This window comes from Hyperolius riggenbachi, chromosome 1, assembly GCF_040937935.1.
Source record: "Hyperolius riggenbachi isolate aHypRig1 chromosome 1, aHypRig1.pri, whole genome shotgun sequence".
Taxonomy (NCBI): domain Eukaryota; kingdom Metazoa; phylum Chordata; class Amphibia; order Anura; family Hyperoliidae; genus Hyperolius; species Hyperolius riggenbachi.
The window spans coordinates 443,072,949-443,093,635 of record NC_090646.1 but is presented as its reverse complement, the minus strand read 5'-3'; the positions used below and the strand labels follow the sequence as shown (position 1 = coordinate 443,093,635).

General features: G+C 44.4%; 1 protein-coding gene and 1 long non-coding RNA gene across 5 annotated transcripts in view; one reads left to right on the top strand and one right to left on the bottom strand.

Annotated features, from left to right (window-relative positions):
- Positions 1–3,786: 3,786 nt before the first annotated feature.
- LOC137519342 (uncharacterized) lies at positions 3,787–15,006 on the bottom strand. Its single transcript, XR_011020995.1, has 3 exons — positions 14,740–15,006; positions 3,916–4,085; positions 3,787–3,824 (listed from the first exon to the last, which is right to left on the bottom strand). It is a non-coding gene; the product is annotated as an uncharacterized lncRNA (long non-coding RNA).
- SMPD4 (sphingomyelin phosphodiesterase 4) overlaps positions 14,825–20,687 on the top strand; it is a 43,891-nt gene continuing 38,028 nt past the window's right edge. For 2 of the 4 annotated variants that reach the window (XM_068238277.1, XM_068238273.1), the window contains exons 1-3: positions 14,825–15,098; positions 15,404–15,507; positions 16,382–16,468. In XM_068238277.1, the coding sequence (XP_068094378.1) occupies positions 15,463–15,507; positions 16,382–16,468 (132 nt within the window). In that variant the 5' untranslated portion in view covers positions 14,825–15,098; positions 15,404–15,462. The remainder of the gene's footprint in view (positions 15,099–15,403; positions 15,508–16,381; positions 16,469–20,687) is intronic. The other 2 variants (XM_068238275.1, XM_068238280.1) reach the window with 2 other exon arrangements.

Genomic DNA, 20,687 nt, shown 5'->3' with positions numbered 1-20,687 from the left:
CTAGCCTTCGTCTCTGGTTCCCTAAAGCTCTTTAATAGCACCCAGTGGCAGCAGTGACAGACTGCTGTTTCGGTTCACAAAACCTTTATCAAACTGCTGATAGCTATCAGTAGTTTGATAAAGGTTTTATAAACCAAAACGGCAGTCTGTCACTGCTGCCACTGGGTGCTATTGTGGCCCTTTTCCACTATGAAACGCGATCGCGATTCCAATCGTGATCGCAATCGCGTTTCAATTTCCACATTGCGATTGAGCTACTATACTCATTATAGTCCAGCTCAATCGCATACAAAACGCGGCAGAACGACGATTGTGCTTTGACCAAAATCGCATCGCAATCGGATCGCACAAATGGAAATTGCTGCTGCAGTTTCCATTAGTTTAATGTACCTTGCGATTTGCGATCAGAAGCAAATCGCAAATCGCAGGCTAGTGGAAAAAGGCCCTCATCAGGGCTCTTTTCCACTGTGAAATGCGATTGCGATCGCGATTGCGAGCGCGTTTCAATTTCCACCATGCAATTGCGATTGAGCTACTATATTCATTATAGTCCAGCTCAATCGCATACAAAACGCGGCAGGATGACGATTGCGCTTTGACCAAAATCGCATCGCAATCGGATCGCACTAGTGGAAAATTCTGCTGCAGTTTCCATTAGTTTAATGTACCTTGCGATTTGCGATCAGAAGCAAATCGCAAATCGCAGGCTAGTGGAAAAAGGCCTTTATAAAAGAGCTTTAAATACAGCCAGCGGTGCCGGTCTTTTCTGTTTTGCTATTTTAGGTTACAGCACATTCACACTTTTCAAACATGTTCTTGAATAACATCCCAATAGTATATGTGTCCTGACAAGAAGCTATGCTCTAATGTTTCATAATGTTCCAGCTCATTCGTTTTTTTCATAAATAGCTATTGTAGACATAAGATTACATTACAGGGAGTGCAGAATTATTAGGCAAGTTGTATTTTTGAGGAATAATTTTATTATTGAACAACAACCATGTTCTCAATGAACCCAAAAAACTCATTAATATCAAAGCTGAATATTTTTGAAAGTAGTTTTTAGTTTGCTTTTAGTTTTAGCTATTTTAGGGGGATATCTGTGTGTGCAGGTGACTATTACTGTGCATAATTATTAGGCAACTTAACAAAAAACAAATATATACCCATTTCAATTATTTATTTTTACCAGTGAAACCAATATAACATCTCAACATTCACAAATATACATTTCTGACATTCAAAAACAAAACAAAAACAAATCAGTGACAAATATAGCCACCTTTCTTTGCAAGGACACTCGAAAGCCTGCCGTCCATGGATTCTGTCAGTGTTTTGATCTGTTCACCATCAACATTGCGTGCAGCAGCAACCACAGCCTCCCAGACACTGTTCTGAGGGGTGTACTGTTTTCCCTCCTTGTAAATCTCACATTTTATGATGGACCACAGGTTCTCAATGGGGTTCAGATCTGGTGAACAAGGAGGCCATGTCATTAGTTTTTCTTCTTTTATACCGTTTCTTGCCAGCCCCGCTCTGGAGTACTTGGACGCGTGTGATGGGGCATTGTCCTGCATGAAAATCATGTTTTTCTTGAAGGATGCAGACTTCTTCCTGTACCACTGCTTGAAGAGGGTGTCTTCCAGAAACTGGCAGTAGGACTGGGAGTTGAGCTTGACTCCATCCTCAACCCGAAAAGGCCCCACAAGCTCATCTTTGATGATACCAGCCCAAACCAGTACTCCTTCTCCACCTTGCTGGCGTCTGAGTCGGACTGGAGCTCTCTGCCCTTTACCAATCCAGCCACGGGCCCATCCATCTGGCCCATCAAGACTCACTCTCATTTCATCAGTCCATAAAACCTTAGAAAAATCAGTTTTGAGATATTTCTTGGCCCAGTCTTGACGTTTCAGCTTGTGTGTCTTGTTCAGTGGTGGTCGTCTTTCAGCCTTTCTTACCTTGGCCATGTCTCTGTGTATTGCACACCTTGTGCTTTTGGGCACTCCAGTGATGTTGCAGCTCTGAAAAATGGCCAAACTGGTGGCAAGTGGCATCTTGGCAGCTGCACGCTTGACTTTTCTCAGTTCATGGGCAGTTATTTTGTGCCTTGGTTTTTCCACACGCTTCTTGCGACCCTGTTGACTATTTTGAATGAAACGCTTGATTGTTCGATGATCACGCTTCAGAAGCTTTGCAATTTTAAGAGTGCTGCATCCCTCTGCAAGATATCTCACTATTTCTGACTTTTCTGAGCCTGTCAAGTCCTTCTTTTGACCCATTTTGCCAAAGGAAAGGAAGTTGCCTAATAATTATGCACACCTGATATAGGGTGTTGATGTCATTAGACCACACCCCTTATCATTACAGAGATGCACATCACCTAATATGCTTAATTGGTAGTAAGACAACATGCATAAAGAGGACGATGTGGTCAAAATACTCATTTGCCTAATAATTCTGCACTCCCTGTATCATTTAATCCATATGCCATGATACCATGATATCAGTATCTGTTCTCCACAGACTTGACTGTTAAAGAGACCCTGTATTAAAAAAAAAAAGTCCCCTGGGGGGTACTTACCTCGGGAGGGGGAAGCCTCAGGGTCCTAATGAGGCTTCCCCCATCCCTGTAACTGCAGGGAATCCAGCACTGGCTCCCTCGAATCCTCCCCCGACAAGGCTTAATTTATTTAGCTCTCCACGATCCTGCACAGGCGTACTAGTGGCTCTTCATTCTCGCTAGGAGGAAATAGCTGAGCCCGATCGCATCCGCTCTACTGAGCAGGCACAAAAGGACTCCTGCCTGTGCAGTAGAGCGGATCGATCAGGTTCAGCTATTTCCACCTTAACCCGAAGGAAGAGCAGCTAGTGTGCCTGTGGCTAGTTCCCCTTTTTGATATGTGTACTTCCTGGGTCGCGGCTTCATTTCAGCACATGGTGGTTTTGGCACAGGTGCTTGGCTACTATACAGCTGAACACGTTTTTTGGTAGCAGGGCATGATTTTGCTGTCAGGGTTGGTAGTTTGAGTTAGGCATAGATTAGAAGGGCTAGTATTAAGGGATAGGTTAGCTTTAGTTCTTGGAGTATGAAAATGGGTAAGTAGAGTTAAGGAAGATATAGAAGAAAAAGGAAGATATATAACAAAAGCTGTGCCACATTCTACTGTGCTTACTGATTTAATATTATTACTATGCTCATCATAATTAGTCTGCTTATCTTGCGCTGAATCTGCCAGTGTAAAAATCACATATAGCCCCCTCCACCTTACTTCTTATGCTTGTCCTTCCTTGAAAATCACCATGACCAGCATACTCCTCATCGCTCGCCCCCTCCCGCCACATGATGTCACATCTGCGCCACTCCATTTGCATCATCGGTAAATGATGGGGTAATTCATGAGGTAATTTGCCGAAAATAGCTATTCTCATGGAAATTAGAGGGCATGTCAGCACATAATTTACCGATCAGTTTAAGACTTGCCTGTACCTGAAGGTAAATTCAATTTGTATGCATTTAGCAGTTTTTAGTGGGAACCTATTCAGGCTGTGTAATAGAAAAGAATAGTAGAAATAAAACTCCGAATATTTACTGGATTTTTTTTATTAGGGATGCCTATACATACACTTTTCATAGGTTGCTACATAATAAAATACACCTTCCCCCTCAAAAATAAAATCTTCCAAAGACTATCCTAACTTAAGGAAGACAATTAAAGACTACTATTATTTATTTACTGCACGCTTACCGCTGAAATACCTCATGTTTTACCTCACTTTATGCATTTACCTCATGTCCGGAAATGGAGAAAAATCTTTCAGAATCTCTAAAAAAAGAGGAAAATAGCACATGAGGTATTTTACCTACAAAAAAATATTGACCTCACATAGCTAACAGAATTGAGGCCAATGTCTCACCAGTTTACAGCTGACTGAGAATCTGTACAGCTTCGGCCCAGCAATTTCCCCCATTGGGTGACATCAATCCAGTGTGTGTATGGACCTTAGAAAGAGTGAAGAGTACTACCACTACAGTAGTCCAAGATTTTTCTGTATGGTAGCTGAATAACCACTCCCTGCTGTTATTCCTGTAAGATAGTCAAAACTACATTTTTAACCTTTCAAACCAAGACTATGAGATTCTAGGAGAATCCGATTTATGATTAGGACTACAGATAGAATTCCTCATTTAGTCAGTTTATTTGCGCACAATTCATTTACTGACCTTTCCCAGACTGAATAAGGGCTGCAGTGTCTTAAGCTACCGTATATACTCGAATACAAGTCGACCTCATGTATAAGCCGACTCCAATATTCAACCCTCTAAAGCTGTAATTTTTTACTGAATCAAGTATAAGTCTACCCAGCAAAGTTAATGGCTGCACTTGGGGCTCTGGAGGGGTTAATGACTGCTCTGCATACAGTATTGCAGCCGTTAACCCCTCCTGTCCCTTAAGTGCAACCAATACATCCTCCAGGCCCCCAAGTGCTGCAATTATTCACTCCCTTTTTTGCAGCCCAGTATCCCCGCCCCTTCCCTTGTTAATTATTGTGGCCAGGACTTTCAGACCTGTGTTTTCTTGGCAATTCCTTTCTTCAAAGTGTCACTTACCACTCTTTAAATTGCTGCAAATGGGAATGTCCCTATTAGTACACACATAACTCAGTGTGCTCAGTGTTGCCCGTGACTCGTGTATAAGTCGACCCCTATACTTTTGTGAAGTGAATCAGACCTAAATTTCTAAACTTATACTCCAGTACATACAGTAGGTACACACAATACAATTTTCTGACAGATTTCTTGTCAGATCGGCTATTTCCAACAGGTTCAATCTGATTTCCAATCAAATCAGATAGGACCTGGTAGGTCCTGGTGGAAATAGTTTATCTGACAATAAATCTGTCAGAAAATTGTATTGTGTGTACCTAGCATTATCAGTCTACAGTCTTACAAAACAAACAGCTTTGCTGGATTAGGTATGCTGTCCCCAGACTCCCCATTGGAGATGCCTTAGTAAATCAAGCCTAAGGTGGTGGAGGTGGATATTATCTCTCTGCCATTAAGAGAGAAAAAATAATAATTGTAAACAAGCAGGGAAATAATTGCCAGTGGTAAACAGGCTTTGGTTGAACTCATCAGACGTCTCAACAGAATCCACTTCCACCTCCTTCCATAAAGACTTTTTCCTGTCTGTGCCAGATGTAAATGTTTCCTCTGTTTTCATCATGGTATTGAGGGATCAAGTCAGAGATGACTTTCCAAAACACTCAGAAACACTTGAAACAGTCATTATTGACAAGACGTTGCTTTGAGATGTGACAGGCCCTCTTTCTTGTTCTGAGTGTAAGAAATGTAGTTAAAAGCTCTATCTACCTACCTCTGACAATCTGGATATTTTTTTTACTGGGTTCATGTTATTGTTTCTTTTACACAGAGCTAAATTTCCTCTGCTGCCTTTGCCAAAGACAATAAAGAAGGCATCATCTATTTTCTTGATTCCACTGCATTTCCTGTTGGGCCTCTTGTCTATTGCACATCTGCACTTTGTTGTTTGCCTGCAAGGCACCCACACAAGTGAGTGTTTTTAAGTCAAGGGTCTAGATTCTTTGGAACGTAAAAGAGCAAAGCAAAACATTCAAGAAAAGACTAGCTCCCACTAAAAAAAAAAATAACACAAAAAATATACCTTTTAATAGCTAGCTGAATAAAGGAACACGTGCCCTAAAAGCTTGCATTATGATTATTGATAAATTGTGAACAAGCGTGATGTTGACAAAGTTTGTGATGTTTCATCCCCAGAGCTGGATCTACCATACAGCAACCTGAAGCCATATTTCAGGAGAGTTTTGAAGAGGCTGCAAACTGATAAGGGTCCATAAAAAACTAAGGGTCCGTAAGAAAAACCTGTCTGCTCTCAGTATCATTGTTCTAATGACTGCATGTGCCCACCACACAGATAAGGAATTATACAAACTTTAGAATTTGTAAACGCTCCCGACTACAGGCATGTTCAAAATCTGGCCCAGGGGCCAAAAGCGAGACATTTCTGGTGGCCCCCAAAGCTAGTAGCTGCGGTGCCACATGTAGGTGCCAGCAGCAGTAACAGTCACTGAATAGCAGCTGCCATTGTGCTAACTGCACACGATACATTGGTTATTTCCTGCGGAAATGTTTTATTTGAGAAAATGTCACAGGCATAGTGTACCTAATGGCAATCAGCAAAAATGGCCCTTCACTTAAAAAAGTTTGGACACCCCTGGCCTACTCAGTCCATTCCCTCCCCCCTTACCTAAGCTCCCCAGGGTTCCTAAAAAAAAACTGTCTCAGTCTGCAGCAATGTTCTAATGACTGCATGTACAAAGTCACAGGAAAAGTAGGTTGAAAAACATGTAGACTGCCCCTACTCGCAAGAGACAGATCTTGGATAATTATCACACTAAAGGTGGCCATACACTGGTCGATTTGCCATCAGATTCGACCAACAGATAGATCCCTCTCTGATCGAATCTGATCAGAGAGAGATCGCATGGCCACCTTTACTGCAAACAGATTGTGAATCGATTTCAGCCTGAAACCGATCACAATCTGTGGAGCTGCCGCTGCAGCCCAACCCCCCCCCCCCCCCTCATACATTACCTGTTCCGCCGGCGCGACTCCCCTGGTCCCCGCTGTCTTCTTCTCCGCTCTGGGCTCCGGACCGTTCCTGCAGCTACTGAACTTCCTGTCCAGGGGAAGTTTAAACAGTAGAGGGCGCTCTACTGTTTAAACTTCCTGCCGGGACAGGGAGTTCTGTGTAGCTGCAGCGGTCCGGAACCCAGCGCGGAAAGAAGACAGAGAGGACCAGGGGAGTCACGCCGGCGGAACAGGTAATGTATACCTGCTATATTGCGTCGGGCATTCGAACGCCGCTATCGACGCACTCCCGACCCGCTGGCGATCGTGAAAAATCTTCCGCACGGACGGATCGACGGGAATCGACTGGAACGATCGATTTCGGACGGAAATCGATCGTTTTGTCAGCGGTGTATGCGGCGATTTCACAGCCGATTCGATCACTGTGATCGAATCGGCTGTATATTGGCGGGAAAATCGTTAGGTGTATGGGCACCTTAAGGCCAGTGACTTGACAGGTTCTGATTACACAGCGGAGGGTGAGAGCAATCTGTGCGTTACACATGTCTGCATGCATAGCTATATGTATGTATGTATTCTACTGTGATTCTAAAACATTTTGATTATGCAGATTGCCTGGAGGATTAATTAACTTATATGAATTATTGAGTATGCTCCAAACCAACATTGCAGTATTGGGAAAATTGTCTGATCTAATGCGGTCAAACTGAGGTTGTTACAGCTGTGTGGTGTGCCTCCACTGCTGGGTGTGCAGTTATCATCAACAAGTATGCACTTATGTTTTTATTTAATGGGTTTTATTTACTATATTTTTTTGCAATGATGTTTAATAAAAAGTGTTATTTGTGAATTGAAGCAAGGTCTGGCATTTTGTGAATGACATGGTTACCTTGGCCTGCCCAGTGCTCCCCAGTAACACATGGGACATCACCATAGCTCCCAACTGTCCCTCTTTTGGAGGGACAGTCTCTCTTTGGGAACCCTGTCCCTCTTTCTCCCTCATTTGTCTCTCTTTCAGGACTGCTGTACAGATCTGTGTTAATATATGTATTTTTCTACTGAAAAATGTGTTTAGCTGACTCTAAATTTTATGCTCATTATTTAAATCGATATATTTCTTATTTTCATATGTTAAAATGAAGAAAAACTACTGACCATAGAAAGGACCAGTGTGGTCTGAATGATAAAACTACATATTTTGACTCTGAATTATTTGTGATATGCATGGGGGTGTGGTTAGAGGTGTGGCTGAGGCATGTCTTAAAGTGTCCCTCTTTCTTATCTCAAAAAGTTGGGAGGTATGCATCACTTCCACTATATCTACCCTGAAGCTGGGAGCACACTTTGTAGAATTGAACACTGCACCGCATTGCTTCACTGCAAAGGTAGCCTAAAGCCGCATCTACACGTGTAGATGCGGCGGCGATGTTCCTTATCAATCGAGCCGCTGATGCGACTCGATTAATAAGATCGGACAGGTCGGATCTTGCTACCGCCGATTCCCTGCTCGTTCCCCGCGAGGGGACAATGGCAGGGAATCGAGCGGAGGATAAGCGAAGCGGCGCAGGGACGAGCGGGAATCGAGCGGGTATTGATTCCGGCACATGCGCAGCGAGCGGGGACACGGAAGAGGCGATCCGGCGGCTAATCAAGCCGCCAGAACGCCGCCTCATCTACGCGTGTAGATGAGGCTTAAGGCTCAATTACCATTTGCGTCAGATCTGTACTGCACAGAGTGGAGCGGACAGTTATTTTATCTTATTGACAGTTATATGTTATGGACAGATCTTATATGGAGCTGCTTATTCCTGCCAGGGCAGGGCTGTGGAGTCGGTCCAAAAATCCACCGACTCCGACTCCTCAGTTTAGGATTCCACCGACTCCGACTCCTCGACTCCGACTCCTCTAATTTGCATATTACAATTTTGTTGATTAAAAGTATGTAACATGAAATTCATCTCTTAACTGCCAAAGCTTAGGAATTTTACAAGACAACTGAAGTGAGAAGGATATGTAGACTACTACATTTATTCCCTTTAGACTAAAACTAGTCCTTGGTAAGAGTACTTGTAAAAGGTACAAACCGGAACAAAGAACATCTATCAGGCCCTAGGCAATGTAAGTGTGGGTACATGTAAGAATGATGTGCAGGTACTCTGCAGGGGAATGAGGAGGTTGTAAACAGACAACACCTCTGTGTTCAATGTGCACAGCATTCTCAGTGGATTCCCTGCAGCTCTGTTGGGAGTGCATATGTAGAGTATAGTACTGTGTAACAAAGTAAACCTGAGACAGATGAAATTAAAGTTTTATACATACCTGGGGCTTCCTCCAGCCGCCTTCAGGATAATCAGTCCCTCGTTGTCCTCCTCCACCACCTGGATCTTCTGCTATGAGTCCAGGTACTTGAGCCAGTCGGGCGTAGTGCGCATGCACACACTCCACCGCCAGGAGCATACTACACCTGTGCAGCACTATTGCGCAGGTGCAGAATGTTCCTGGCTGTGGGAGCGGCATGCGGCCGGACAGCACTGACTGGCTGAATTACCAGGACTCATAGCAGAAGATCCGGGTGGTGGAGGACAGCGAGGGACTGATTAGCCTGAAGGGGGCTGGAGGAAGCCCCAGGTATGTATAAAACTTTACTTTTCATCCGTCTCAGGTACCCTTTAATTTGTAGTCACCAAACCAAATTTTAACAACATATCAAATTATTTGATTTCATCAGCAAAGGGAGTGCATACATTTGCATAAATCAGCATCAATGCAGAATTATTTCCATCTCATTGACCATCTCTATTAGTGACACAGCTACACATCAGGCTTTATTCTTACAGCATAGATGTTATTTAGTATATATAAGAGATTCCTGTGTACACATCATATATACAGTCACAATCAGATATGTATATCTGACCTTAAAAATACGGGGACTGCTTTATTGAAGCAGCACAAGTAACTAATTTTGATTGGTTTATTTCATTTTTGTGGACTAAGCACAGCTATTACTGTATATATACTGTATATATACATTATTTTTAATGACTATTATCTGAGAAATAGAACATTTTATCATATTTTCTTTTTTAATTACAGTTACAAATTCATTAGGAGTCGGAGTCGGAGTCGGTGCTTTTTTTCCCGACTCCAGGCACCCAAAATTGCCCGACTCCACGACTCCGACTCCACGACTCCGACTCCACAGCCCTGTGCCAGGGTATAGATTTTAATTACTGTCCTCACACGACCCGCTACCACCGATCTCTCCCTCGCTGCCGGCTCCTTGCTCTGCTGTTGCTATGACGGCAGAGCTCTGTGAGTCGGTCAGGAGTCGATTTCGTTGGATCCTGATCCCGTGATCACTATGAGCCAATCTCATGAAGTCTTCCAAAAGAGTAACTCAGTTTTGATGTCATATGCAGGGTCGTTTCTAGCCTTTTTGTCACCCCAGACAAGAAGTCCTGTGTCACCCCCCAAAAAAAACAAACAAACACACAAACAAAAAGGCACACACTAGATATTTAAAAATCATGTGCCTTTTCCTGCACTCCCCCAGCCCAGTGTATAAATGAAGCTTATACTGCAGCAGAAGCTGTGCTCTCACCTCTCTGCCAGAGTCCAGTGCTGTGCTTCCACCTATCCACTCACCGTTCGGTCCAGTGCTCAGCATCTCCTACCGCGTATAGCGTGATTACACATGACAAGAGGAGAGTGTGGTGCCAGCACTAGAGGGAGCAGTAGGCTGCTTGGATGATCGCACAGGCACAGCGCTGGACTACAGCAGGGAGGTGAGAGCACAGCTTCTGCTATTTACACACTAAGATGGGGGAGTGCAGGAGCGGGACAGAACACAAAAGGGGACAGAAGGGGGCACAAAGGGGGACAGAAAGAGGCACAAAGGGGGACAGAAAGATGCACAGGGGGAACAGGTAGCACAAGGGGATAGAGGGAGGCAAAAGGGGACAGAAGGAGGGCCAAAAGGAGTTACAAATGGGGACAGAAGGAAGCACAGGGGTAATGAAGAAGACACAAGGAGGCATAAAGGGGGACAGAAAGCAGCACAAAGGGGGCAGAAGGAGACACAAACGGGGACAGAAAGAGGCACAGAGGGGAACAGAAGGAGGCACAGAGGACAGAGGTAGCACAAGAGGACAGAAGGGGTCACAAAGGGCGAAAGAAGGAGGCATAAGGGGACTGAAGGAGGCACAAGGAGACAGACAGAGACACAAAGGGGGAAAGAAGGAGACATGGGGACAGAGAGGCACAAAGGGTGGCAGAGGTGGCCCTGGGGGATGGAAGGATGCACAGTGGGGGGGGGGGGGGGATGTGGCAGAAGGACACAGTGGAGGCTGCCTGCAACTTACACTAGGGACCAGCGATGTTGCTCCAGGGACCTGCAATGCTGCTGCTTTTAAAGACACCGAACTTCCTGCTGCTGCAATCATGCAGCAGAAGCAGGTAATTGAGCACCCGTGGGAGGTGGTGCTTCGTTTGGAGATGGGGCTCCATTTAGCAGCATGGCTTAATCCTGGGCAATGGTGCTCCCCAGGACCAATGGCACTCAAGGCTATGGCCTGGAATGTCTTTGCCTAAAAACCTCCCTGCTCATAATATATAGGGTGTTGACTCAGCTAGAAGAAAATTCTACATAATCCATTGAACTGGTGAGCTCTAGCTATGCTCATTATCTAGAAATAGAACTTCGTAACTAAATTGCTTAGTTTACCAGAAGGTTTATTGCAAACACTGACCACAATACATGCATGTTGGTTTTGAATCTTGCACCAAGTATAAACTTCTTCTTTATGAGGTCCTCAAAGGGAGAGCTAATCCCACTACAATATTTAATCAACAACAAACAACAACAAATAACATTTGTAAAGCGCTTTTCTCCCGTAGGACTCAAAGCGCATAAGCATGGCTCAGACCATCGTGGTACAGAGGAAGAATTTTATAAGTCCGGAAATGCCAGGCTAAACAGGTGGTTTTTCAGTCTGGATTTGAATAGCTCAAGGGATGGTGCTGTCTTTACTGGGTGTGGCAGGGAGTTCCAAAGAGTAGGGGCAGCATGACAGAAGGCTCTGTGTCCGGATTTTTTGAGGTGCACTCTGGGAGTGACCAAGTTTATAGAACTTGCTGATCTGAGGTTGTGAGAGGTGTGGTGCAGCTTCAGCAAGTCCTTCATGTAATAATCAAGCTGGTCTTGTCTGGGAGAAAATACTTCAAGTCTTATCAATTGCATTACATTTTTATACCCCAAGTCTGGAATAATACAGATCCCAAGAAATAAGACAAACTGAGAAACAATTTTGGCAAGCTAAAGTTTTTTTTTGTCCAAATTGTTACTAATAGTGGACTGATTACAATGTATTGTGTAATATTAAACTTTCCCTCTCAAATACAGAAATGCTTTGATTCTATAATGATAATAATTCCTCCAGCTGGGCTCTGACAGTCTTTCTCAGTTTCACCTTGGCTGGCAGCATACTTGTCTGTGCGGAAAACCATCAGTTGTACACCATGTGCGGTTTTCATGCCTTTGCGTTTTTTAACCCATTTCAGACTGCACGGTTCTCGCCCCTTAAAGGGACCCTGAGCACTCACTAAAAATGAAATAGTGACTTACTTGGGGCTTTCTCCAGCCCACCATAGGCCGCCAGGTCCCCTCGCATTCTCCTGGCCCCTCTCCCAGTCCCGGCTCCGTTATGGGACGACTTCGGCCTGAAGTTGTCAGGCCTGATTCACGCTTTGCCAATATGCATAATAATGCCGGACGGCGTGAGAGTCCTGCGCATGCGCGGTTCAATATTAGAGAACCGCGCATTTGCAGGACTCTCACGCCGGCCAGCGTGGTGACGCGTAGTCAGCTAGCGTGATGTCGCAGATTGAGGAAGTGGGAAGCAGCCCTGACGACTTCAGGCAGAAGTCCCGTAATGGAGCCGCCAGCCGGCACCGGGGGACCTTGCGGCCTAAGGTGGGCTGGAGGAACCCCCAGGTAAGTCACTATTTCATTTTTAGTGAGTGCTCAGGGTCATTTAAGAACCAGAGCCTTTTTTTATTCTGCTGTTTTTAATGACTGTAATTGGCTCACACTAACCACCTGGTAAGGAGCCAATGAAACTAGCTCCTTACCAATAGGCAGAAGCTTGGCTGTCACAGCGATCAGCTATATACATTGCTATATACTGGATTTTTTCTCTGCTAGATGTAATTACCGTAATAAAAAATAAATAAAAAAAAAAGGCAGATAGGTCGGTAATCGTTACAAGCAGCCAGTGCGACACCGGGGAGGACCGGAGTTGTGGTGAGGGACTCAAATGACTTCTACGGGCCGGAAGAAGCCCCAGGTAAGTAAAGATACAGTAGCTTTAGTTCTTCGCCTCGGAAACCTTTAAGGCTACTTTCCCACTAAGCCGTTGCGTTTTAGGGGACGTTATGGTCGCATAACATGCCCCTAACGCAACGCATGGTGGTGTTGAAGTTGGACGTCAGATTGAGCTGCGTTATGCAGCTCTCAAAGCAGCCACTCCAGGTTAGTGATAGGAAGTCCAGATCTTTTTAAGGATTCGGATCATTTGAATCGGATCATTGAAAAGATCCGGATCTTTGAACCGAATCATTTGAATCATTTTACTAGGGAAGCAGACTGGGGGTGAAATGACTAGCAGGACAGGACTTTCCCTGCACTGTACATTCTGTATATCCCTGTTTCTTCCGGACAGACATCCACTGTGAATCGAATATTTCATTGTGATGATCCGACTCAAATGAACGATTCATTCATGATCCGGACAACACTGCAGTCCCACCAGGAGTCTCCACAGTGCAGTGAATATTAATTAGCCATGTGGCTGGCTGCAGAGAAGGAGGAGGGGAGACCTCCTCCTCCAACATTACTGAGCATGTGCAAACAGTCTAACGTGGCTTAGCCCAGTATAACGTACAGCATGCAGCACTTTGTTTAAATTTGCTGTGTTACTATATAACAATGTGTGCACTGTGAACTAGTGATGGGAATTCCGGCTCTTCTCACAGAATCGGCTCCCATTAAAGAGCCGGCTCTTACGGCTCTCAATCGGCTCTTCATTAAATATCACTGGACACCACTCAGAATCGGAGTAAAAGCCCCGCCCCTGTCTCCATGACAACTCCAGACTGCTTCGCTGATTGGGGCAATCCCTCTTGCTACTGCTCTGCTCCGCCCAATACACTCCTACAAGCTGCAACTACAGGACTACATCTCCCAGCATGCCTCAGCGCCCTTTATTACACAGCAAGCAGAGCTGTGTGGGGCGGCTGAGGCATCGGCTCTTTTAAAACTGAGAGCCGGCTCTTGTCGTTCACAGCAAAGAGCCGGCTCTTAGAGCCGGCTCGTTCGCGAACGACCCATCACTACTGTGAACAGCACAACTGATTTTACAGTGCTGTGAGTTAGGCTGCGTTACTGGCTGCTGTAACGTGGGACTTTAAAGTCTCACTGTGAAACCAGCCTAAAGGATACATCTGACAATTTAACAAAAATCATATTTACTTCTGGCTTCCTCCAGCCCCTGGAAACCCATGTGTCCCTTGCCACAGCTTCGCTCTCAGGTACACTCCATGGGTCCCCTCTGCAGCAGTCGCTGACCCGGACAGGTCGGCAGCCTCTGCGTATGTGCAGCCGTGCCGACCACACTCCCGTTGCCAGAAGCGTTATGAGCAGGAGCAGAAGTACTACCCCTGCACAGAACACTCCCATTAACGGGAGTGCAGCCACGCATGCACAGAGGTTGCCAACTTGTCTGGGACACTTAAACCATGCCAATGCCACACCCCTCATCATGCCCCCAGCACACCTCTAGCCAGACATACCATACAGATTTCATAAGAAAAATATGTTGTTTTATAATTCAAACCACAATTATCCTTTCCATCCTTGTTCATTTTCCTTCATATTAACATTTTAAATAAGAAATATATATATACATGTGTGTATGTGAAATTCATTCAAAATAATATATAATGTGTGGGAGGATTTTATCAGACAGATCCCTCTGTAACCAAATTCTGATCTGAGAAGGAACTATTTTTTAAACACATCGAGTATATCTACCTTAGTATATACGTACCACCCTAGGTTTCCTTTTACTGTATTTCAAACATATGATACTACGGTAGCTAAATGAAGAGGGCAGTGGGCGGGGACGCTCGCCTGTCCCTTGGTGCGGATGAGAGGCAGGACTTCAAGAAAATGGCGACACACGAAGGAGACCATCTGTTAGCACGCCTTTACCCCTTGCGTTCTAGTTCTCCCTCAACAGGAGATACTTCGTAGTACATGAATGGCTTCTAGTCGCACTGAGATGACGTAATTGAGTCGCCTCTTCTAACCTTTGGACGCTGGCGCGATTGTTGAATCGGTAACTGGAGGGAAAGTTAGAAGACGATGAGCCTCCCCGGGGGCAGCGCGCAGCCCAGCTACCTGCTGGTAAGAGCACCGACTGGCTGCGTGTGCTGGGGGAGGGGGGCGATATGCCTGCGGCACTGACACTGCTGTCTAGACAGGCCTTCCATCATCTGCGGTATGCTGATGCCTGTCACTGTAGTGCTGCATTGGAATGACACTATCAGAGGCACAAGGCTCAAGTTTGCACTTTCAGTTTCTTATTTGTTTACATATTCAGCCACTAGGAAAGATGAGCTTAGCATTCGACTGTGACAATTTTGCTTTGTTCCACAGGAGCTGGACCCAGTGGGTCTGAATTAATGCTTTATTTTTGTATATTTATATAGCTCCAACATCTTCCATAGCGCATAGTACAAAACAAATGGGAGCGTAGATACATGAGCGCATGCCACAGCTAAGCACATTCGAAAACCTAATGCTTTGCTGTCAGGTAACTGAACATTACCATTACCTTTGCTAAACTGATTATACTTTTGCAAAGTTCTGTTTCAGGCTCTGGTAATTCTGGTTATGGTAGAGAAAATAAAATGGCTTGTGGAATATTAGGTCATGGTTTCCAACTGGTAATGAAATGGTTTGTTTACTGGGTTGGATCTGCACAGTACAGATGAAGGCTACCAAAATGAAATTTGAGTATTGTAATTGGCGGCCTATACTTTAAAATTAGGAGCTGCTGCCTTTAGGAGCTGTCCACGTGTTTCACCCAAATCAAGGTTTACTTTCCAGAGGTATTTGTTACCAGTTGCCTGGCAGCTCTGCTGGTCTGTTTGATGGCAGTAGAGTCTGAATTACACCAGAAACATGCATGGAGGTAATCTTGTCAGTTCTGACAATATTATCAGAAACATCAGATCTGGTGCATGCCTGTTTAGGGTGTATGGCTAAAAGTATTAGATGCAGAGGAACAGCAGGTCTGGCAGGCAACTGGTATTACTTAAAAGAAAATAAATATGGCACCCTCCATATCACTCCCACCTCAGTGCACTTTAAAGCATACTGAGCTTCTAAGCGCAATAAACTGTTAGGTACACACTGTGCTATTTCCTGACAGATTTACTGTCAGATCGACTATTTCCAACATGTCCGATTTGATTTCTGATCGATTTTCCATAGTGTGTACCTAGCATTACAGGGGGCACCCCATGCTCTTCATAGTTACATAGCCATAGATTGGCTCATTGTATCAGATCATGACACTCTTTAAATGTTTAGAAGTTAATGGCATGATGTAGATGTAAGTAAATTACTGCAGTCATGCCACACATAGTTATAGTATGTATGTTTTTTATGTTTTTACTAAATAGGCCACACTGAAAGCAGACTGTGTGAATAAGCCCTTTGTCCAGAGGTGCCAAGATCTGGTTAGAGTGATTGAAGATTTCCCTGCTAAGGTAAAATGAATAGAAGGTTTGACTGCACTTTGTGTGATAATGTGTTTATTTTTCATGCTGTGGTCCATTAGTGCTTTTCTCTTACTTGATGTTTCTTACTTACCGTGTTTTTCGGACTATAAGACGCACTCTTCCTCACCAAAAGTGTGGAGGGGGGGAGTCACTGCGTCTTATAGTCCTAATGCTACATTTCAGACCTGTGCCAGGTGTACCCCTACGTCAGTCAAGGCTTCAGACAAACGAGTGTCTTTCCCCATTATGAGGGATGAGACGCACTGCAGAACCCTCAGCTGAGATTAGCTAAGTCCCTGTGCCCACACAGCAGTCCAATCAGTGTGCCAGTGCATCACGGGGGGCCGGGCATGTGGACTGCAATGGGTACAGCAGCCAGTCGATCACAACAGCAGTGGGTGTGATTAAAAACAGACTTCTGAGCCACTCCCATCAGAGAACGATCTTCCAATGTGGAAGAGCAGAGCTTTGCCATGGAGACAGGACACGTGCCTGGCAGCCACATCGTCACTGGCATTATAATCAGATCGCTCTGAGAGATGCTCTTATGTGGGGGCATTAGAGCAGGAGGCAAAGTAGAGTCTCTTGATGCAAGTCTCTGTGACACTCTTAAGTCAGCAATGGTCCATCCTGTGCCTGGCGCTCCTCCCCCTTCACTCTTCACTGCGTGTCAAAGAAGCAGCACTGAACAATTAGTGTTAGCTGCTTACAATAAAAGCTCCCTCCTTTGATTTACTAGCTAGAAACTTTCAGGCTTGTGAGCATGATTTATGAGAGCACAGCAGCCTGGGCAGATGTGGTGAGATCTGTTTGTTTAACCGTTTGTTTACCTCTTGAAGTGCTGCAGATTCCTTTGAGGGGCCCATACACCTAACTATTTTCCCGCCGATATACAGCCGATCCGATCACAGTGATCGAATCGGCTGTGAAATCGCTGCGCACACCGCTGACAGAACAATCGATTGTGGGGCAGCACAGTGGCGTAGTGGTTAGCTCTCTCGCCTTGCAGCGCTGGGTCCCTGGTTCGAATCCCAGCCAGGGCACTATCTGCAAAGAGCTTGTATGTTCTCTCCGTGTCTGCGTGGGTTTCCTCCGGGCACTCCGGTTTCCTCCCACATTCCAAAAACATACTGATAAGTTAGTTGGCTCCCCCTAAAAATTGGCCCTAGACTACAGTACTTACGCTACATAATATAGACATATGGCAATGGTAGGGATTAGATTGCAAGCTCCTTTGAGGGACAGTTAGTGACTAGATATATATATATATATATATACATATATATATATATATATATATATATATATATATATATATATATATATATATATATATATATATATATATATATATATATATATTCTCTAGTCACTAACTGTCCCTCAAAGGAGCTCGCAATCTAATCCCTACCATTGCCATATGTCTATATTATGTAGTGTAAGTACTGTAGACTAGGGCCAATTTTTAGGGGGAGCCAATCTGTCCGTGCGGAAGATTTTTCTCGATCGCCGGCGGATCAGGAGTGCGTCGATAGCGGCGTTCGAATGCCCGACGACAGACGCAATACAGCGGGTATACATTACCTATTCCGCCGGCGCGACTCCCCTGGTCCCCGCTGTCTTCTTTCCGCGCTGGGTTCCGGACCACTGCACCTACACCTACACCTACACAGAACTTCCTGTCCCGGTAGAAAGTTTAAACAGTGGGGGAGGGGGGGTGGGGGGGGGGGGGCAGCAGGCGTTAGAGTGTAGTGTAGGGCAGTGTAGCTGATAGACAGCTTGGAGGGAGGGGGAAGCTCCGCAAGGTGCCCCTGCACCATGGATGCACCCAGGTTTAGTATATTTTTTTTTCCCCTCAATATTTGTCCTCTAAACCTAGGTGCATCTTATGGTCCGGAGCGTCTTCTATTCTGAAAAATATGGTACTCCCGATAAAAAGGTAACATGAGTGTTATTAGAGTAACACCTACTAGGTAAGTAGCGTAATGCTCATCACCCTAGCAATGCTTGCATTACCTAGGTAACACAGGTCACGCTGATTGCACAATGTGTGCTATCTTGTTACTGTAAGTAACAGTGGGCCAGATTTATCAAGAGGCTAAGGGCCATGCAGAACTGTCTCGGGCATCTTAAGAAATCATTAGATTAGTGCAGATTCCTTCTAAAACTGTTGTAAAATAGGAGGAGCTAGGAAGGTCTCTCAGACAGTGCAGTGTATGAGGGGAATTACTGTTGCTGAGGTAACCAACACACTTGCTGTATTGATAGCAGCAGGCTCTGAGGAGGAATTCAGCAGGTGGGAGGAGCACATCACAAATCATGTCTAGTCTGCACTCTGCAATCATGTCTAGCCTGCGGTTCTTCATCTGTAGAACTGCTATCAAGCACTTCTCAATCAGTGCCAGTTTAGGGATGGATTTGCACTCTTCTTAACTGTTGTGCAGCTCTAGAAATTCACGCTAAATTGCCACTATTACCTAGGATTTAAGAATGTTCTTATTATCATGCAGAACTGTTCTCCCTGCTGGTTAGAACAGATTAAGAAGAAAAAACTGTCGGTAATGCGTTGATAAATCTCCCCCAGTAAGTTTACTGTGCGTTTGTAATTATGCGCCATCTATTTGTTAGATCGTGTCTGGCTTTTCCTGTTCTAGGACCAAATACAGAATTGTGTATGGGAATACTGTATTGTCTGCAACCTTTAACTAAGTAAAACATGCACAATGCTACTGGAAACTAAAAATCGTGATCTCTTTTTACTTGGGCTATAGCTCATACATAGGAACTATTTTATAATCAAGGCAAAAGAGAGAGATTTTTAACCAGAATATTGCTGGATTCACACTGGACTAAAAAATGTTCCATGGAATGGAGCAGCTTAAATAGCGCAATTGCCACTGCACCAATGGTTGGTAGATGTGCCGGAATCACCTTTGGAGTCAAGTCACTGTAGATCACTCCATACGATTCGCACCACCTAAAAAGATTCTTTATTAGGTATCTTAAAAACAGTTACATCTTAAGAATCCACATGTGGGTATGTGTAAGATGATGCACAGGCGTTTCGGGCCAGACTCGGATCATGAAAAGCCCACACCATGGAATGGAGCAGCAGGCATGCAATGTCGCCTATGACAGTTAGTAAGATCAGGTCACATCTAAAACCCAAAGTAAGGAGAGGAAATACAGCTGCGGAACATATCAATTTGGAGGAGACACTGAGACACCGCATTAGCAGCAGATTTTTTTAAAATCACTAGCGATTAGAAATTGTTCCTAGTGGGTTTCTGGCCTCAGAGTGACTGGATGGTTGGATGAGGGGATGTTGGTGGTGGGATATTGGGGAGAGATTAGAAGTACAAAGGATTTATTCAAAGGTTTAAAGAGGAAGGGAGAGTGGAAGAGGAATAAGGGAAGAAGGGTAACGATGAGCCCCTAAGGCGACAATTGCCTAACAACAAATTTTAAGAGGGGAGGGGTATTTAGGGGAATTATGGACATTTTTGTCAACCCTCTCAAAATGTTAATTAACATGTATCTCTTTTTAACATTAATATACTTATGCACCTTCTCGTGAGAGAGTCTCCAAGTTTTAGATATATTTTTGTTATAAAACTGATGTATGGGAATATTTTATTTTATGTATTAAAAAAATCATGAAATAAAGATGATTTAAAAAAAAAAAGACATCTGTCTGTTTGGTATGGCTCCATATGTTCAGGTTTGATGAGTGGAACTGAAGACCGTGCGGTACGCAATTTTTCCAGATACGGGTATAGATTCCAATTCAGATGCCGATGGAATCAATAGAAACCTATGAGAACAGACAGTGTCCATTCTCGCTAAGCTGGTCACTGCATATAGAACAGACAGTGTCCATTCTCGCTAAGCTGGTCACTGCATATAGAACAGACAGTGTCCATTCTCGCTAAGCTGGTCACTGCATATGTTTCACCACTTTTTAACTCCTCTGTCTTCTTCCCATGAAGTTAGAATTCTGTAGCACCGCTATTGCAAGAGATCTGTTGGAGCATTAATTTGCATTTTCAAGAGTAGTCAGCAATAGGGATTGGCAATGAGATGCAAATAATTTGATGCAGGATATGCAGATTTATGCATCTTGAAAATTGGTCTATTCTGCACATTTTTACGTAGTTTGCATAATCCCACATTTAACTGTATTATTAATAAATACTAGCAGTACTCA